General features: G+C 40.3%; 1 protein-coding gene across 5 annotated transcripts in view; it reads left to right on the plus strand.

Moving 5' to 3' along the window:
• Positions 1-1,216: 1,216 nt before the first annotated feature.
• The window catches only part of ABCC5 (ATP binding cassette subfamily C member 5), an 80,091-nt gene continuing 60,105 nt past the window's right edge, over positions 1,217-21,202 (plus strand). For 3 of the 5 annotated variants that reach the window (XM_043473574.1, XM_043473579.1, XM_043473580.1), the window contains exons 1-2: positions 1,217-1,368; positions 4,277-4,453. In XM_043473574.1, coding sequence (XP_043329509.1) covers positions 4,325-4,453 — 129 coding nt within the window. In that variant the 5' untranslated portion in view covers positions 1,217-1,368; positions 4,277-4,324. Of the gene's footprint in view, positions 1,369-1,866; positions 1,887-3,247; positions 3,394-4,276; positions 4,454-21,202 lie in introns of those variants that run through there. The other 2 variants (XM_043473576.1, XM_043473575.1) reach the window with 2 other exon arrangements.

Here is a 21,202-nt window from a genome sequence, read left to right on the forward strand (position 1 = left end):
TTCAGTTGGGCCTTTGATCTATGTGGTATGAAGCTATAACCCCTGAGTTCTAAGAAATATGGATAACCAATTGTTACAGCATTATCCATAGTCTTTTCTTTCTTTCTCTACTGATTTGTAATGTTTTCTTTGTTACAGATCAGGTTTACATGTATGCATGAGTCTATTTCTAGGCTCTTTATTGCATTGGTTTATTAAACCATTCTTGGGCAAAACACTGTATTAATTACTTCAGCTTTATTGTACATTGGTGTGCATTTTGTTTGTTTTTTTGCTGTGGTTCAAGTCACTTGTTTGTTCGTTTTTTGCTGTGGTTCAAGTCACTTGGGATCTCAGTTCTTAGTTTCCCCACCAGGGATTGAAGCTGCGTTGTGACCTTGTCAGTCAAAGTGGGGCATCCTAACAGCTGGACAGCCGGGGAATTCCCTACATTGGTGTTTCATACTAGCTAAAGGTATAAAGATAGAGGAGTCATTTTACCTTCCATTTAAAAGAAAATCTTTGAAATGGATAATCATAATACCTATACATTGGGTTGACACGGAGATTTAAAAAACAAGTATGTAAAGCACAAGATACTGACTAGGTAGGCACTAAACACTAGTTATTTATGTTATGATCATCTTGAAGGTACAAATGAAACACAAAGAGAAATGAAGTGATCGATTTATTTGGAAACCTCAGTTTGATTTATAAAAAGAAAGGGATGAATTGGCATGTCCTTTATACAGCTCTTGCTACTCCAAAAACTGTGATCCTGGCGTTTATTTTCCAGAACGTGGGCAGCACAACAACATGTGATGGATAGTGGGATTAAAGTGAGAAAGGTGATAGCGCAGAGTCGTGAGCACGCAGTGGTAAAACGTTAAGGGCCACACAGATAAGATTAGGGGCCGGCTGGTCTCCTATAGGCTACGATGACCTTCAGAGTGTTTTCCGGTGCATAAACGGCCAAGCATCGCCGTGACCGCCCTGCCTACAAACACTGGGCAGCCAGCCCATAGAGGGCTCCTGTCAACCCTCCCGACCACTCACTGGAACACAGGGCCTTGGAGAAGATTCCAGACAGGATCACAGAAGCTCTGGGGAGGATGGTGCAGAGCCTGGAGCGCAATGGAAGGGAGGAGCGGCCTGCACCTCCTCCAGGGCTTCTACAGTGCTTCTGGGAAATATAGTTCTTAGCTGCGAAAGGAGCCTGGGGCTCCAGGAAGCGGGACTACAATTCCCTTCAGTCTTGGAAATTCTTTGTGCAGCACGCCTGCGCATTCTGGCGGCCAATGCCGCTATAAAGGCTTGTTTTGCTCCGGGGGCTAATGCTCCGGAGCGTGGTCGAGTGGCCGGCGCGGCCGTCCTGGAGCTGGGGCACAGGTAGGTGTCGGTGACTGCCGCACCCCTTCCTTCTCCCTCGGGTTGTCGTGGGGGCCATCCCCACCCAGTGTGTTTCGGCCCAGGGTGGGGGGCTGCGATCGAGGATGCGAGCTGTCCGCGGGAAGTCGGAGAACTGAGAAAAGCGGCCTGGCCTTCCTCTAATCTCCCGCCTCCTCATTTTCGGGACGAGACCCGGAGGGTTGGCGGTGAGGTCTTCGGAAGGCAGGTAGGGTGGGATGAGTGATCGGGGTGCCGGCTACATTCCCGGCTAACGCCACCAGGTGGTGCTACGCCCGCGGCCCGTGGGTGTGGGTCGCTATCGCCTTTCCAGGCCAGAATTGGCCGTGGGAACGCCCTAAGGCCAGGGCATCCTAGGGGATGCTGGCCTGAGAGAAGCCCCTCTCTTCAAGGTTGTAGAGAAGCGGTTTGGGGCACCCCCGCTCAAGCCTCACAAAAAGGACTGAGCAGCCAGCGACCTCAGAAGTCATCGTCTCGTTTTGGCTACTGGGTAGATGGAGGTTCGTGACAGAAGCACGCACAGGAAACCCTTGGCAGAGTCCGGAATGGAATCCAGATCTCTTGACAGTCATTAGTGCCCTTTCCGTTTCCACCGAGCAGAGCTGCGTGGGGCTTTGTGTTTATCACATAGGGGTCATTCGGTTTCTGCACAGACAGGGGGGAGGCAGGAGGCAGTGGACACAGAAAGGACTGGCAAAGTTTCAGAAGGTTTTGAAGGAGAAGATGGATAGGTCATTCTGGAGTCTCCAGGGTGAGTCAGTGAAAGGTGCGGTAGGCTGGAGACAAGAAGTAGATTTCAGGGAGGTGGTAAGTACATACCCGTGTAGCTTCAGGTCTTTTTGTGTGGCTGCAGGGCCTGGAACCACATTCCTGAGGTGCTGGAAACCTAAGGAATATTGCAAAGGAGGCAGTTTGGGAACACCAGTCTGGCTACTTCCAGTCCTTGTAATCCTATGCAAGCTCCTCCCCCCAGGCAGTTTTGACTGCATCATTGTGCAGAAGGTCTACACTTAGCACTGAAGGGGAGTCTTGGTTAAAAAAAAAAGTTGCTGACCAAGAGACCTCTGTGTGGAGCAACTCGATGGGTTCTCTTGCTTTGATTATTCTGCTAAGTGTCATTGTACAGCCCTGACTCAGAAATAAATGAAAATCCCTTCCCTTTCTTCTCTCTTAGAAAAGACTTTTAAATAACTTTTAGGGAGAACAGATAGAAGAAAAGAGGGAAATACAAATAGTACCCTCCCCTCCACCCCCAAACTCTGGCCTAGTGATCTTTTCCTTAATTGTTTTCTTCAGATTTGGGCCTTGTTTGTTTCTCAGATCTATTGGACTTCCTAGCTCTTGGCTGGCCTTCCTAATACACGGAAGATGGAATCCTCCTTATGTTCAAGGCCAGGAGATAGTAGCTTTGACCCTGCACAAGGCCTGCCTACTTTCATTACTCTACCTCTTGGCCCAGGAAATTAAAGAAGCAGGAGTGTTAGAGGGAATGGAAAATTGCTCCCCACACCTTTCCAACCTAGAATAACCTGGAACAAAGTGATCGAAAGAAGCTGAGGTTACATGAATTCTTAGGCAATTGAAGTGATCCTTGTGGTCTTCCTGACGTGGCATTTGGCATTCTTAGTGAGTTTCTATGGCCTCCTTCCTTTCAAACTTGCTCCCCTCCTCTTGCCTTTTTTCAAAGCAGGACTGATCTTTTCTGCTTTCCAGATAATTGGCTAGGTTGAGGAAACTTTGGTGGGGAGGGTGGGACTTCAGTGATCCCTGTAACAAGCAGGATTATTCTGATCTGCAGCTGCATCCTGACACTGGGGACACTGGCAGATGCCAGGTCTGTTTATAGTTTGGGCTTAATGAGGTCTCAGTGACGTGATTGCTGTGCTCTTGGTTGTAAGCCGGTGTTCTTTATGGTGCAGTTTGTCATTGGACAAGGTGACTTTTTTCTTTGAAAGATAAGTAGTTTAGCAATATCAACTCAGGGTACTGGAGCCAGACCTCTGAAAGGTAAGAAGTCAAGCTTTCTTTTGTGCTGGAAACAAGTCTCTATGGTGGAGATTTAGTCCTTTTTATTTAGAGGATTTGTAAGTGTTCTTGTTTTCTGATACCTTAAAAAATGAATTGTAGCTGTCAGAATTATGTCCGCAATGTTGTACTTTTCATTCTCAGTGATAGATAGGAATTTATGGAATTCAAAAGGCAACACAGCTACAATTCTTTAATTTCTAGTGAGGCTGTTATAAAAAGTGTTTTCCCAGCTTGTATCTGGGAACCTTTGACCATCTTAGGGTGGAGGAAATGTTTTAGAGAGGGTATGTTTGTGTTTTACTTTTTCAAAAGTAACCAGAATTGATACCGGGTATTGATTAGAGTTAATCAGGCTAACTGGGGTTTAGAACAGTGTTTCAGGTAGATACTAGATAAGACTTAGTAGAACAGGATGGGAAATTTGTTTTTGCTATTGTTTTCTTTTTAATAACAGCTTTGTTGAGATATTTGTATACTATGAAATTCACCTGAGTGTAGAGCTTGGTGTTTGGTTAGTATATTAACAGAATTGTGCAATCATCACCACTAGCGAATTTTAGGACACTGTCCGTAATCCAAGGGGAATTTGTTTTTAAAATTCAGGTGTAAAATTTTTTTGGAACAAACTTAAATTGTTTCTGGAAAGCCTTTTTTTAAAGACTTATCTAAATGCTGTATGCATTGCAATTGAACTTAGTTGAGAGAAAGAAAATGGTACTTGAAAGATGTTTGAGAATTCATTTTTATAGATATAATGACAGAAAACTTTAATGCTTTTGTCTCTTTCTCCCTATTTTAAAGTACTTTTACTTATTAAGTGCAATTTAGGAAATACCTGTCCTTGATGCATTTTTAATTCCAGGAATTCTCAAGTGGAACCAAGAGTCTGTGAGCCCTCCATTCAGAGAAGATGAAGGACATTGACATAGGAAAAGAATACATCATCCCCAGCCCTGGTTATAGAAATGTGCGGGAAAGAACCAGCAATTCAGGGCAGCACCGAGACCGTGAGGACTCCAAGTACAAGAGAACTCAACCGGTCAGTGTTGCCCTGCCCGATTCCCTCTCCTTCTCTGCTTGCTGTGCTAGACCGTACCTTCTTTCTTCACACAATGCATAACTGAAAAGAGGTTTCTTTTTCTTTACCGACTTTAGGTCACTGTTAAAAATTTATGGTTATTTGTGAAAGAGAAGAGGTTGGCTCTCAACCTGTCATCTGTTTTTCCCCGTTGAGTTCTCCCCTGAAAAGGTGTTGCTTGAGAGAAGACAGTTTATGCAGGGTTGGGGAGGGGAAGGGCTGGGCAGGGAGCAGTGGGAATAGGAACCATTACACTTCATTCTTGTACTTATAATTGTTTCCTCCCTCTGCCTCTGTTGTCTGCTTTTAAAAGGTGACTGGAGATTCTCATTCAGATTTCAGAGCGTACTTGGAACAATTTTAGATTGATGGAGGATAGTCAGTTGAAATTTTCAAGAAAACCTATGAGTGTAAAGGAGTCTTTAGTGAATAATTTCCTCCAAGGGGAATAATGAATATGCATTTTAATCTGGAAGAAACATCTTCATCTGGGGAAAAATTCTTGAATTGCAGAAGTAATAAGAAAGAATGGGTAGGAAGTTGAGGTTTGTGTTCATGTGTTTGTTCTGTGAAAATTGGAGCAAGATATGGCTCTACAGATGACACTGGAGTTTCGTTAGCCTGACCTTACTTGTCCCTCTTTGCTACGTGAGAGCTGTTGCCTTATTAATCAACATTTTCTCACTGGTGGGTATTTTCTGTTTCGACGGTCTGTGATACAACGCTTTCCTTTCCAAGCTTAACTTTGGAGAAACATAGATTCACTGTTCAGTTCAGTTCAGTCTAGTTGCCCAGTCGTGTCCGACTCTTTGCGACCCCATGAATTGCAGCATGCCAGGCCTCCCTGTGCATCACAAACTCCCAGAGTTTACTCAAACTCCCAGAGTTTACTCAAACTCATGTCCATCGAGTTGATGATGCCATCCAGCCATCTCATCCTCTGTCGTCCTCTTCTCCTCCTGCCCCCAATCCCTCCCAACATCAGGGTCTTTTCCAATGAGTCAACTCTTCACATGAGGTGACCAAAGCATTGGAGTTTCAGCTTCAGCATCAGTCCTTCCAATGAACACCCAGGACTGATCTCCTTTAGGATAGACTGGTTGGATCTCCTTGCAGTCCAAGGGACTCTCAAGAGTCTTCTCCAACACCACAGTTCAAAAACATCAATTCTTCGGTGCTCAGCTTTCTTCAGAGTCCAACTCTCACATCCATACTGGGCCACTGGAAAAACCATAGCCTTGACTAGACGGACCTTTAGATTCAGTGTAATTAGTGTCAAATCCTTAAGGTCCCAGTTCTGTACTGTTTCTGTGTCCTTTTGTTCAGAATTTATGTTAAAACAGTTATTGAATATCTTTTGAATGCTTGACATTTAGTACAGCTCTTATACTGGAAAAAGTCACAGGGGTACATTGGAGCAGGGCTTTGAAGGATGATGAAGTGGGGATGCTGTCAAGCTGTTAAGTCATCTGTGCCTTAGTGGCTTAGGAATTAAAATAGTATCAATGGTAGAACCTAACTCATGAGATGCCTTGAGTATTAAATGAGGTAATACATATAAAATGCTTAGAATGGTGCCTGCCATGTAGTCTGTGCTCAAAGAATGTTAGCTCTTAGAGCTAGTAGTCTAGGACATAAGAGGTATGTGAGAAAGTTCTACATGCCATGCTAAGGAATCTTTTACTGTGGGCATAGGGGAACTACTGGAAATTATTGAAAGGGTTTTTTTCTCTTAACTTTTTTATTTGGAGATGACTGTAGATCCACATGCAGTTGTAAAAATAATACAGAGAGATCCCATACATACTTTATCTGGCTTCTCCCAGTGGTAACTTCTTGCATCCTATAGTATAAAATCACAACAGGATATTGATTGACATGGATAACATGCAACCACTTTATTAAGACTTTACCAGTTTCATGTGCACTTATTTGTGTGTGTTCTATGCAGTTTTCTCACAAGTAGATTCGTATGACCACCATCACAGTCAAGATACAAATCAGCTCCACCAAAAGGATGTCTTGTGCTCCCCTTTTAGAGCTGTAACCTCCTCCCTTGCCCTCTCCCCCAGTCTTTGGCAACCACTTATCTGTTTTCCATCTCTGTAATTTTGTCATTTTAAGAAAGCTGTACCAATGGGATTATATAGTATGTAACCTTTTGACATTGAATTTTCTCACTCAGCATTATTCCCTTGAGATCCATCTAATTTGTTGCGTATCAATTGTATTTTCCATGTTATAGATAGACTACAGTTTGTTTAACCATTCATCTGTTGAAGGAAATGTGGGTTATTTCTAGTTCTTAGCTATTATAAACAAAGCTGCTCTGAACATTTGTGTATAGGATTTTTTGTGAATAAACCTTCCATTTCTCTGGGTAAATTCCAGGAATGTAATTGCTGGGTCATATGGTAAGTGCGTGTTTAGTTTTATCAGAAATGTCAATACTCTTTTTCCAGAGTGACTGTTTAATTTTACATTCCCACCAGCAATGTGTGAGTCATCCAGTTTCTCTGCATTCTTGCCAGTATTTGATGTTATTAATTTAATTTTAGCCATTCTGATAGGTATGTCTGATATCTCATTGTAATTTTACTTTGCATGACCTAATAGCTAATGCAGTTGAGCTGAAATTTTTAAGACTTTGTTTTTATCTTAGGAAGATTAATTTTGAGGCAGTATATGAAAAATGTGTATGAGAGAGAGAGACAAAATACAGGGAGCAGTCTGGAGGCTCCTGTGCCAGCCCAGGTGAAAGAGGCCATGGGTCTGGATCCAAGTCTAATAGTGAAGATGGAGGAGAGGGGAGAGACTTAAGGGTATTTCTGGAAGGAGGGAGGGAGACATTGGGGTTCCTGTGGTAAGGCTTTAAAACTATTGATGGGCATATGGGGAGAGAAAGAAGGAGAAGGAGGTGAGCATGAGTTTACTTTTGAACATGTGGAATTTGAGGTGCATCCAGATGAGGTGATCAGTAGATAGAGTAGAGATAAGGAATGGAGGTGGGACAGGTTTTGGAATCATTAGTGCATCCATGTAGATGAAGCCTTAGTGAGCAAGCTTGCCCGTGCCTAGCTTGCCCATGCCTAAAACAGGAAGAGATGGAACCTGGAAAGATAGAGCGTGGTCCTGTGAAATTTCTGAGGACAGAGGCCCTGTCCATTTGGTTAGAGCAGAACTGACATTAGGGTGTGCAGTGGCAGCAGCAAACTTTTCCTCTGCGGGTAGAGAAAAGTTGGAGGGAGAGTCACTGTTGTGCCTTTTGTCCTCTAAATTATTAAGTCAGGCACCAGACAAAGTTTCCTTCATGTGACTGAGCCTCATTTTGAAGAAACAGGAGGCTGATACCAACCACTTTTGTGAGATCTCAGGAGTCCACATGAATTTAATTTTCATTATCCTTTGACGCTTCCTAAACTTTTAAATATGAGTACTGTTTTCCTGTTTTGTTTTTTTTTTACCATATCCTGTAGCCTCTGAACTTTTTTTTTTAACTTCAACTATTTCTTTTAATCAACTTTTTTCTTTTTGCTCAGCCTTGACCTAAGGAATAGAATTATAGGTTTATATAACGTATTTTTTACACATGTTAAAAAGCATATATAATGATCAAGTGTTTTTAAAAATTCACATATCACCTAGAATGTTCTTACATATTATCTATCAAAACTCCAGATTTCATAGATACAAATACATCTTGAACTTGTCTCGTATGTTAGCAGTTTGCTAATAGGAAAAAAGCAAAATGATAAATTTCTGGCTCAGCGATGGTATAAAAATGGACAATTTAAGTATCTGGGAAGTGGAATGGCTGTAAAAGCATACCATTTACCTTTTTTAAAGAATGTAAGTAGATAATTGGGTAGAGATTAAAGTTTTGTGTCTTATGATCATAGTCATTGTTTCTGTATTAGTTGGTAGAGATGAAATCTGGGACAAGACCTCCTAGATGCCAGCTCTGCCTGTTATCCTTCAGAAATGAAAAACGGTACCTCCCAAAGTAACAAAAGATAAGGATACATTTGTGGCTCTTAATTGGAAAACAAGGTTTTATCCACCATCATTAGCCTTTGATAGGTTTAGTTTAACATGGACACATGAAACTGTCAGAAGTCAGAAGTAAAGCACCAAGTATTAAATGCATTTTAAACAAGTTGGTGATTTTTTTTTTTTTTTCTGTCAGCAAAGTTGCAGGGTATGTAGTTTGCCCCTTTCCTAATATTGTGACCAAATCTTTTGGAATACTCTTTGGGAAAATTGCTCTAATCATTCATACCTTCAGATATTTGTATCACATCTGCTTAGAGCTAGTTAAAATAATGCATTTTCACACCTTCCTTTTGTTCAAGACTATTGAGGTAAAGCTTGTGGCCACACACAACTTGATGATTTGCAGACATCCTTTAATCCTGAAGTGCTAATAGGGGTGCCTTCTGGTGCTGTTAGTTCTTTGAGCCTAAGTACTAATCTTGGCTGGTGTTAAGCTGGCGTTATTTCAACTAACGTGAAGATTTATGTCCAGACCACTCCTTAATTAACACTGTTCCCGTGTCTGAGGCGTGACTCTCTGAGCATAGCTCCTTTTCTTATAATTGCATTCAGATGTGTACATATGATCAACATATGTTGATCACATAACTCTACCAACTCTGGTTGGTTTGTTTTAAGATGTGATGTATATTCTTTTTTTTTTTTTTAATTCAGCAAACATTTGAGCATTCTCCAAAATGTACACACAGCCCTGAATGAAGTGTTCTGGTGCACATGATGATAATTTGAGGCTGGCCCTGCTTGCCCTCCCTAGAAGCTTCAACTCATAGTCATGTATGTAGATTACTAAAATTTAGATGCTGTGGAAATTAACAAGAAGAAAACAATTCTTCAGTCTCTGAGATCAGGGAAGACTTCAGGAAGAGGTAGCATTTGGTTGGAGACTTGAAGAATAGGTAGAATTTGGAGAAATGAAGAACATGCCTGGTGGAAGAAAGAGCTGTGGGTAGGCCAACCAAAGAACTGTTGGCTTTGAGCATGAAGTGTGAAGTCATAGATATAGAGGGCTAGATCATGAGTTTCAGATGATGTGTGTGTGTGTGTGTGTGTGTGTGTGTGTTTGCTAAATCTGCAGTTTATTTTGGTAGGTTTTTTTTTTTTTTCTCATTTTAAAAAAGGCAAGTGGGGTTTTTTGTTTGTTTTTCAAACTTTTAATTTTATATTGGAGCATAGCTGATTAATAATGTTATGATAGTTTCAGGTGGACAGCAAGATGATGATGTGTGTTCTTGAATAACAGGCCAAGGGGTTGGTATTTTAGTTGCTTTAAATTAAAATTGAAGCAAAAACAAGACAAAGCTCTGTGATGCTTTTATAAGCTTTTTTTGTGTGTGTGTGTGGTGGTTCTTTGTTTTCTCGCTGTGCTCAGGCTAAAGCCATGGGTGACTGTTTTTTCCCTAGCATGTCTAATCTAAATAAGAAAAGAGGAAACATGCAAAATAAGGAGAAGTCAACTAAAGTTCATGTGCCTTTACTACCCCTTACTCTTTTTGTCCCTTCTCTCAAGTGTACCACTGGTGGAATTTGCTTTCTACCCATGTTGGAATATTCTGCCTCTAGGCAAAGTAACAGAGCAAGTATTCACAGAGTCCAGTGACCTTCACCAAGTGTCTCCTTTAGTTCTGTGTCCGGCTGACACTTTAGCCTTGGTTGGAGTATTTGTGATTAGTGAGTGGAAGAAATATTTGGGTGAGCTCGAGTTATATGCTAGAGACAAGGATGTGAATAATAATCTCTTACCAAGAAATAGGATTTTAGGATATGTTATTATGAAAGAATTATGGTCTCTTAAAATGTGCAAATTATGGAAGATTACAGGAAAAAATAAAATCACCCTTAACACCTCTCCCTAGGGACAACTATTGTTGCCATAAAATAGTTTTGTTTAGTACTTTAACAGAATTTGACTCTGAAAGCTCTTCTTTATGGATGAAGGGTATGTGAATTTTTCTATGCCCTTGTGTTTTCAGCGTCAAAAATATTACCTGAGTCTCCTTGCTGTTAGGAAGGAGAGCAGGGTGAAGGAGATTAGTATTTGCAGTCTCTGCGTTATTTTTCTCTTGATTGGTACTCAGTGACTCAGCACATTTTCTGGACAGTCAGTAATAGGATGAGTAAGAACACCTGCCTCCCTGCCCCCTTTTCCCTGAAGGCATCTATAAAGCTTTATAGAGCTTAGTACGGTGTGATATGGTCTCTGGCCTGGTGCCAGATGTTGGTCTCCAATAGCAGCCTGGAGCTCTCTGGTGGAGATGACAACAGCGCTGCCATTGGTGCAGAGCCCAGGTGGCTTTCCTGCATGGTGACTGAGTCTAGAGCCCACAGGTCTCCTGAGGTTGGCCTGCTGCCTTGATCATGAGCTCTTTTACGCCATCTGCAGCACGGCTGCTGCTTCTTAGCTAGGAAATGCTGCTTAAGGGAAATAAATATAGCTTGTTGGCACGAGTTAAAGGAGCTTTCTGTCAAAAGAGAAGAAAAGTATTGGAACTACCAACGTATTTTTCAAGCAATTTTAAATAATTAAAAAAAATATTTTGTTAAAATCTATAACTTGTAAGTGACAAATGGTTAATGAAAAATTTTTCAATGAAACCTGGGTTTTGCTTTGAGGTAGCCTTGTACTGGGGCTTCCCCAGGTGATATGTTGGTAAAGAAATTCACCTGCCAGTGAAGGAGATGCAAGAGACATGCGTTCGATCCCTGGTTTGGGAAGATACCCTGGAGAAAGAAATGGCAACCTGCTCCAGTGTTATTGCCTGGAAAATTCCATGGACAGAAGAGCCTAACAGGCTACAGTCCATGGGGTCACAAAGAGTCAAATGCGACTGAGCATGCATATGCAGCCTTGTGCTAATGCTTTCTAAAATGTCTCACCATTCTGTCCCTCACTTTCTCTTAATCAAAAATAAAAAAGGCCAATGCCAGGAACAGGGAATAGGGCCTCTGTAAGTCTTTGCAATAGTTGAACTTCTCAGTATCAAAGTTACAGACTAATGTGAAGTTAATTTGGTGCACAGAAGCCCACTAATTAGTAGAATTAATCTTATTAAGTCTACCCCTTCCCTCCTTACCCCCCTTTTTGTGAGTTAACCTATTTAGATAATTAGATGCCATATTTTTTTAATTATTTAAGATTATTTTCTGAATTAGCTGTTCAAAGAATCAACTGTTATTAGATATCAAATGACAACTTCTGTTGACTAAAGCAGGTATGGTGTTAAGCAGTTACTTAGTTTCCTTAAATGTTGTAGTCTCTCAGTGGAAAAATGGGCAAACTGCCCAAATATTCACCTTTACTTTTGTCAATGCTTCCAGCCTGCTCTGCAGTACAGGTCACATAATGGACCCACTAATGTCTTATTTTAGGCATTTAACACAGTCACACACAGTACTGGGCGCTGAAGGGAGTTTCATTTACAAATTATATTTTGGCTTTTTTTTTTTAAGCTAAAGCCTGAAAGTCTTCAAGGGATTTTGTCAAATGTAAAATACCAACATTTTATTATCTACATTGGCGGTTCTCAGTTTAGGCTGCATGTTAAAATCACTTGAAGAATGTTAAAAAAAAAGATACTAACACTCCAGACAAATTAAACCAGTCTCTGGGGTCATGCTCAGGCAATCAGTGCTTTTTAAAGCTGCCCTGGTGATCCTAATGTGTCACCAACGCTGAGAACCTCTTCCCTAGATCTCATGCGATCGTCTCTTCTATCCCCATCAACCAGTGGGGCTCCAAGTGTTTCCCTTTTCTTCTCCTTCCAAGATTTATTTTCAGTTTATCCTTTGAAACCTTATCATTGTAATACCAAAGTTAATCTCATCCCCTGATGTAATAGGAACTTGGGAAAAGTTTCTTGGAATTTAGCTTATGAAACAATTGAAAGTCCTCCAGTTTTTCTCCTGATTCTGGGGTAATGCTAGATTATGAGGTGTGGAAAAATACCTGTTTTACCGTGATGGTAATAAGGTATATCCACTGGTTTTACGTATTTACACTTGCGGAAAAACAGTCACCCATGGCTTTAGCCTGAGCACAGCGAGAAAACAAATATTAATAGCAGATCTTGGATATTAGGGTAACGCAGCCTAGTTACAGATGAGTGAGCTGGGTACAAATTAATCCATAGCCACTGAGCAATAAGGCTGAGATTAGCAGGTTCCCCAACTCTGACTAGTGAGCCATTTCTACTATATTTTGCTTCCTGTGAAGGGTACATTCTGAAATTTTGCTGTCTCTCTAGACTGAAGTGGCCACTGTCTGGAATGTCTTAAGGGAAATGCTTGAGATGATCAGGATCTTGTTAATAACGCATTGGAATAAGAAAGTGCTGAGAATTGGGGGAATTGTCCTTTGCAGTGTTAACTTATTGAGGAGAGGGAGGATGGGGAAGCCTGAAGTCAGGTGTTCTTGGAAGGGCATCAACTTTTTTCATTTCTTTTTAAATTTAAAATAAAATGTAACTTTCTCTTTAATTTTTAACATTTTGAGTCTCTTTGAAAACTGTATCTTTGTAACAGCTTTCCTTAAAAGTTTGTCTTTCTAAATGTTTATGGTAAAGGCAGCTGCAGGAGTGGGACACCTACAATAAAGCTTTTACTTGAGCCAGAAGAGTTTGTAAGAAGAGGCTATCCATTCTGTATTTTTGTTAATATCTTGTGAATTGAGGAGAAGAAGAATATGCTCTAGGCTGTTGAGGCAAGTCCATTCTGATTGTGCCCCGAGGGTGGCTTTTTTTGTGGGGCAGGTCAGACAGGAGTATTGTAACCTTTAATCTCCTTGGAAGCTGAGAGGTGCACCTAGTTGGTTCTTCAGTCCCTGGGCTTTGGAAGGATACCCTGCTGTGGTCTGCTGTCAGGAAGGGATTGTTCAGCCTGAGGAATGATCATCAGGCCCATGGTGTCTTGTTCCAGGGGCCTCCCGGCAGGGGGAAGCCCCAGGTTGCCCTGTCAGCAGACATTCCACTCTGGCAGCCTGTTAAAATGAGATGGACAAACTAGATAAGCAGAAGCCCTGTGGTGTGACAGTGAGCCTGTTATCACAGCCCTGGGGATGGTCTTGGAGCACAGAGGAGGAGGGCCCCTGTGCAAGTATCTCTGTTTGCTTATGGATCAATCAAAAGTTCCTTGCTTTCCTCACCAGATGGACATATAAATGGCTCTGTTTCCCTGACCTTTATTCGAACGGTGGCTGAATCTAAATTTCACTGTCCCCTTTCGGTTCCCCAGCGTCCTCACCCTGCTCCACCTCAGAGTCTCCTAGCCAGAGTCCTCAGGAAGATAAAAACAGCAGCAGTAATTTCTTTGTTGAATGTTTTCTCAACTCCTGGATCAAGCTGTATTTTTCCCTTTGGAATGAATCAGCTGCTGTGGACACCTTCTGTAGCCGCATCCTCTGTCCGTGGAGAGCCCTTCAGTCTGCAGAGCTCCTTAGGAGAAATACAGAAAAATGAGTGCATCTCGGGAGAAGCCTTAAGAAGTTACTTCCAAAATTGACTTAAAGCATTGTAATGTAAAAAACAAATAGGTCATAAAACACATTTCCCTAGTTCAGCATACACCAAATACTAGCATGTGAGCTAAATTTAGCTCTCCTGGACTATCTTAGCACTACTGACATTTGGGGGCTAAATCCTTCTTTGTTGTGGGAGCCTGTCCTGTGCATGGTTGGCTGTTTGGCAGCATCCCTGGCCTCTACTCACTGAATGCACAGTTGTGACCAAAATGTCCGCAAACATTATCAGATGTCTCCCAGGCAAGCAAAAATCATCTGCAGTTGAAGACTACTAGGCTACGCTATCCAACACTGTAGCCACCAGCCACAGGTAGCTGTTGGGCCTTGGAAATGTGGAAAGTCCGAATTGAGATCTGCCATATAGAACACACGCACCAGGTGTCAAAGACTTAGAACCAAAAAAGAATATAAAATATCTCATAATTTTTTATCGATTACATGTTTAAAAGATAATATTTCGTATATTTTCGGTTAAAGTATATTCTTATGGTTAATTTCACCTGTTTCTTTTCCCTTTTTAGTGTGGCTACTAAAAACATTTAAATTACATTTGTGTCTTATATTTTTTTCTGTTGAACAACATTGCGCTGGAGTGTCAATCTACCGTGGTTTAACCATTAATCTTTAGGCATATAGTTCCCCGTATACCATTGGGTTTAAATTATGTCTTTTCTTGGGGAGAATTTCCTTTCTACAGTAATATTATGGAGACAAAGCATGTATAAGGTGTTACATATGACCAGTTAGTTTCCCTGACTACCTGCCAGCCATGCACTAAAAATCCAGTCAAGGTTCAAATGTGTGTTTTTCTTATGTTTCCTTCTTTGTTCACTTGGATTTTATCTCTATTTCTACGGATATTAAGGTATATATAATTGTATCTTAAATTTTAATTTTAATTTCTTACTTGGTGACATTGAATTTAGAGGCTGAGAGATGGACACTTTTGAATCAATTTAGTAGATTATTCTGGATTTTGAACTTTTATGAATACTAGACTATAACCTGCATGAAAGCAGTGATTTTGAGGTGTGAGTCTGTTTTTTCACTCCTGTTTCCCCAGCACCCAGAGCTGTGCCTGGTGTGTTGTAGGTCCCTCAATAAATACTGAATGAATGGGTAGAACATGTTTTTCAGTAAAAACTGGCTGTTCAAAATATGGTAGTTACCTGGTCACTTTTTTAGCTGTATTCTACTTTTTCTTGATGCTAATTTCATTACACAGAAAGTTTTCCTTTTTATATTCAAACCATCCATTTTGCCTTCAGTAAGTTTCTGACTTTGGGGGAAGATGGAGACTATTTTCCTTCCATCATTGTGTTAAAATGGTATTTAATTCTCTTCTGTTTATCTCACCATTTTAATGTAACTTTGAGGGTTAATCCCAGATGGATTAATGTATGATATGAAACATGAATCTCAGTTCATCTCCAGTCTGTTTTTTATTTGCCCCGGTGATATCCACTGAATCATATTTCCCTACCCTGTCATATTATTTATGTCTTCATATAGCAAGCCTATATAGCTTGAATATATTGAGTCAGTTTTCTTGGTTCATTTCCATTTTTAATCCAGTCAGTCTTAGAATGTTGATAACTTGCTTTACAGAATGTTAATATAGTAGAATATATTTGTTTTTACTTTAAATAGACATTATTTTCCCCTCGATTTGCTTGGCCAGGTAAATTTCTTGGGAAGCCTAGAAAGAAAGAGAAGTTAGGCATCCAGCCAGACACAATTAGACATTGGTGACATCTTTGCAGTTACTAGCAGGGTGATATAAATATGCTTTTACTTTATTTTAAAATATCAGTCTGTAATGTATTCATCTGTTAACATCTACTCATCTTTGGTTGAAAAACAACCAGGAAGTGCACTTCTGCAATTAAGTAAACTCATTTGTTTATAGTCTAGTGTTCTAATCATGTATTTGTGACTTTGACTTTGGAAACTACCATTTGCTTATAATGAGGTTAGTTTGGAGGGTCAGAGTTTATTTTAATCTGATACTCACCCTGGGGAAGAGAGGAGAGCTGGCGAAAAAAAAAAAGGAGAGCTGGCTGTCTATAAAGACACATCTGAGGTCATCTTGTACAGTAATGATTTATTTGCTTGTTTTTTCTTTGAAAGGCACATAGCTTAGTAATTAAGAGCCTTAACTCTGGAGCCTGGATTCAATCTCTGCTTTTTAAAGATATCTTCAAAAAAAAAAAATAATAATAAATAAATAAATAAAGATCTCTTCAAGTCTCTACTGTTACTTCACAGTTTCCTCAGCTGTAAGACAGGGGAATAAGAGTGTCTATCCCATAGGGTAATTGTGAGAATTATAAGAAGTTAGCATCTGTAAAACATTTAAAGCAATGCCTGGCACACAGTAAATGCTATATTGATTTGTTATAAATTCTTTTGTCCACATTTTCCCATCACCTTCAAGTAAGCGGTTTTCTTTTACAGATATATGCTAATCATGAGCTCTGACTGCAAAGAAGATTGTCCTAACTTCCTTTATTTCTTGCTAATGTCCCAGAGTAGGTGGGACAGAGGCAGCCTTGGATCAACAAAATAGAACTGAAAGTACTAAAGCTAATAGAAGTTCTCTTTTGCAGTAACACTGGAGTACACATTTTATAATGAGTAATTAAGCAAACTGGATATATGTCTAGTTGCTAGGAGCTATACTTTTTTTTTTTTTAATTTATTTATTTTTTCAGTGGGTTTTGTCATACATTGACATGAATCAGCAATAGATTTACACGTATTCCCCATCCCGATCCGCCCTCCCACCTCCCTGTCCACCCGATTCCTCTGGGTCTTCCCAGTGCACCAGGCTCGAGCACTTGTCTCATGCATCCCACCTGGGCTGGTGACCTGTTTCACCATAGATAATATACATGCTGTTCTTTCAAAACATCCCACCCTCACCTTCTCCCACAGAGTTCAAAAGTCTGTTCTGTACTTCTGTGTCTCTTTTTCTGTTTTGCATATAGGGTTGGAGCTATACTTTTTAATCCTGTAATCCCACTGGTGGAATTTATCTTAAATAATCCAGAAAGAGAAAAATAAACTATAATTGTTTATTACACTCTTAATAATATGCAAAACAGTAGAGAAACTAAACAGAAGTGGATTGGTTAAGAAGATTTCTTCGTGGTATATCATATAGCTTTAAATGATGATAATGTAGACTGCGGAGCAACATTGAGATATTCTAGTTGACATTTGAATAATAGATGCCAGACCCTATACCGAGTCAGGGGCCAGGGATGCAAACAAGAGTTAGTCAGCTTGCCCTCCAGGAGCTCTTCTCCTGCCAGACGCATCCCACTGCAGTGGTGCAGTACAGGGAAGACATAAGAAGGAGGAAATGAATTCCCTAATCTTGAAACAATTAGGGAAAGCTAAAGGAAAGAGCAATGGTTGAGATAGTCTGTAAGATTTATCAGGTGGATCGGTTGGTGTGTAATTAATATATATTAAATGTTTGTTTAATACTTACACCCAGTATTTTGCTAAACACTTTTCATTATCCCATTCATTCTTCTCATCATCTTGTAGTCTTCCCTGGTGCCTCAGCTGGTTGCAATGTGGGAGACCTGGGTTCAGTCATTGGGTTGGGAAGATCCCCTGGAGAAGGGAAAGTCTACCCACTCCAGTTTTCTGGCCTGGAGAATTCCATGGACTGTATAGTCCATGGGATTGCAAAGAGTCAGACACTAAGTGTCTTTCACTTTAATTCATTCTCCTCAACACTTTGTGGTAGGTGCATGTACCATTGTAAAAATGAGTAAGTTGTAGCTTAAAGTGACTAGGTAATATGCAGAAAGTTGGTGGCAGAATCTGCCTGTGAGCCCATATCCTATCTTCTAAAATCCATGTGCAGGGACTACCCTGGTGGCACAGTGGATAAGAATCCACCTGCCAATGCAGGGGACATGGGTTCAGTCCCTGGTTCAAGAAGATTCCCATGCCATGGAACAACTAAGCCCATGCGCTCTAGGCCCCTCAAGCCACAACTCCTGAGCCTGTGTGCTGCAACTACTGAAGCTTGCACACCCTAGAGCCTCTACTCCGCAACAGGAGAAGCCACCGCAATGAGAAGCCCTCGTACTGCAATGGAGAGTAGCCCTTGCTCACAGCAACTAGAATAGCCCCCGCATGCAGCAGTGAAGACCCAGCATAGCCAAAAATAAATGTATAAACTAAAGTATAAAAATAATAAAATCCATATGCAAAACCACTATACTTCACAGAGGCCTCCAACTATGGGAAAATTCCACAGTGGCCTAAGGAGTATAAATACTTTAAGATCATAGAGAGTATAGCTTTATTGGAGTAAGGGGGTTTTCTCTTGATTTTCTTGATAGTGTTATTTTATCATTCAAGAGTTCTTGCCAGGAGCTAAACACCTGCTGCTTTAGAGAGTCCTGTCTTTGAAGGAGCTGGGGGCAAGTATGGAGCAGGACTTAAAACAGGATTCTGCATGGATCCTATTATCTCCAACAAATATTTCACTGTTGTCATTTAGGCAGTGAGTAGGATATGGCAACAAGATTGACAGTTTGAGAAGCAGTTTAGGAAAGAATAGCAAAAATATGATGTGACTTATTACTTATTACGTGGGTTGCTTAGAATGGTAACTTTTAATTGTCTTAGATCAACAATGTAGACTTCCATACCCTTATGGTGGTCTTTCCTACTCCATGGGTTATTATTGTATGAAAATATGAGAATTAATCCAGCCACTTTTTCAACTACTTTTATGGGGGTTTTTCTTTGTCAGGATGAAATTATACTGAATGCCTTGTTCGAAAATCAAAAACAGTATGAGAGCCCTCAGTCTCTGATATGTCACAGGCATTTTCTCATGCTGGTGTAGTACTCATGATATGCCTGGGGGAGTGAAATCTTGCCTGCCTGCTCTCATCTGAGTCCTTTTAGAGAACCTTTGAATTTCACATTCTCCACTATGGGAAGTAACTACCCAGAAGGTGGTAGAACATTACATCATGCATATAGTCAAAGGAGCAAAACTCATGCATTAAGATTGATTTTGTTTCTTGTTGTCATTAAGTCCATTCACTTTTCTATTCGTAGGTTTTGATGAAACTAGGCATTTTAGAAATGAATAAAATGAAATCAGTATACACTAAAGATAGAAATTGGAATACTTGTATTCCCAGTATCTGGGACAGCTTTGTATATAGGTGCTCTGTAAGTTATTTGTTGAAAGAATGAATGAAATAAGATGTGAAGATTTTAGTTTTCTCTTAATGCTACTATGCCACTCTTACATAAGAATGCTAATGGATGGCATACCAAGTTTTCCTTTTTTAAGAAAACATAAGCTTTGATACTTCTTTCTTTCTTTATTTTTTGGTCATGCCATGTGGCATGCAGGATCTTAGTTCCCCCACCAGGGACCAAACCTGTGCCCCCTGCAGTGGAAGCTCAGCGTCCTAACCACTGGACAGCCAGGAAATTCCTCCCAAGTTTTCCTTTTCTGATGCCATACTATCCAAAAATGTTTATAAAACTCTCCTAACTCTTGAACTTGGTTCTCCTAGAAAGACAAAAGATCTAGAACAGCTCAACCAGTTTTGTAAAGGAAGAATAATAAAGTTGGAGATTGCACACTGTGCTATTTTAAGACTTACTAAATAGCTGCCTCTTAATATTTGAGTTGCTTCTCTTCTGTGTGTGAAAGAGGTAGTGTGTGAAAATAGAGACTCCACTTTGTGTAAGCCCCAGTGTGTCAGGTGCTACACCACTTAACTTTTTCTTGATCTGGGAGTCTATTCTTTCTTGCTAGTTCACAATAATTGCTAGAAATATTTGTGAGAATGTCAGAAAAGGATAAGGTTCTTATAATCCTTTCATGAGGAAAAGAATGGTTCTGTTTCTGTAACAGTAACTGCGGAAGTCACTTTGAGTTGATAAACAACAAGGTCCTATGGTATAGGACAGGGAACTATATTCAATATCCTGTGATAAACCATAATGGAAAAGAATATGATGAAGAATATGTGTGTGTGACCCTGTGATCCCACTCTGTATGGGGATCTGTGACTCTATGATCTGTGGCATATATCTGGGGAACAACATGATCGCAAAAGATACATGTACCCCAGTGTTCACTGTAGCACTGTTTACAAAAGCTAAGATGTGAAAGCAACCTAAATGTCCATTGACAGAGGAATGGATAAAGAAAATGTGGTACATATATACAATAAAATATTACTTAGCCATTGAAAAGAATGAAATAGTGCCATTTGCAGCAACATGGATGGACCTAGAGATTATCATACTGAATGAATTAAGTCAGACTGAGAAGGAGAAATATCATATGACGTCCCTTATATGTGGAATCTAAAAAGAAATGATACAAATGAACTTATGAAACAGAAACAGACTCACAGACCTCCAGAATGTGCTTATGGTTGCTGGTGGGGGAAGAAGTAGTTAGGGAGTTTGAGATAGACATGTACACACTGCTAAATGAATAATGAACAGGGACCTTCTGTATAGCACATGGAACTCTGCTCAATGTTTAATGTAGCAGCCTGGGTGGGAGAGGTGCTTGGGGGAGAATGGAGACATGTATATATATGTCTGAGTCCCTTCTCTACTCACCTGAAATGATCACAACATTGTTTGTTAGTCAGCTATATACCCCAATACTAAAGTTTTTAAAAAAGAATGTGTATGCATAACTGAATCATTTTGCTCTAGTGTAAAAACTAATGCAATATTATAAACCAACTACACTTCAATAAAATAAAATTTTTTAAAAAGTAATTTTGGGTTACTTTTAGAATAAACGGGCATAGGAGTATTAAGATTTTTGGCCCACCCTCTTCTGCCATAGTCAGACTTTGAATTACATGCATTTTTATTAATATGATTAATTGGTATTTGTAAACTTTGTAGTAAATATGTGTAACTTTGTATTTCTACCCATGAGACCCTCTGCTTGTGGAAGTCTGGATAGGAGCTCTTTAGCTGGGCAGCCAGGGTGAGAGCCCCAGTTCTGCACTCCTTGTTGCTAACAAGAGAGAGAAGGGGGAGGCATGTGTGCGTTCTGGCTTTTTCTGCCTGACAGAGCTGTTTAATGGCAGGAGGTGTTGATTTTAAGTTTCTGTCAT

The sequence above is a fragment of the Cervus canadensis genome, chromosome 7, assembly GCF_019320065.1.
Source record: "Cervus canadensis isolate Bull #8, Minnesota chromosome 7, ASM1932006v1, whole genome shotgun sequence".
NCBI lineage: Eukaryota > Metazoa > Chordata > Mammalia > Artiodactyla > Cervidae > Cervus > Cervus canadensis.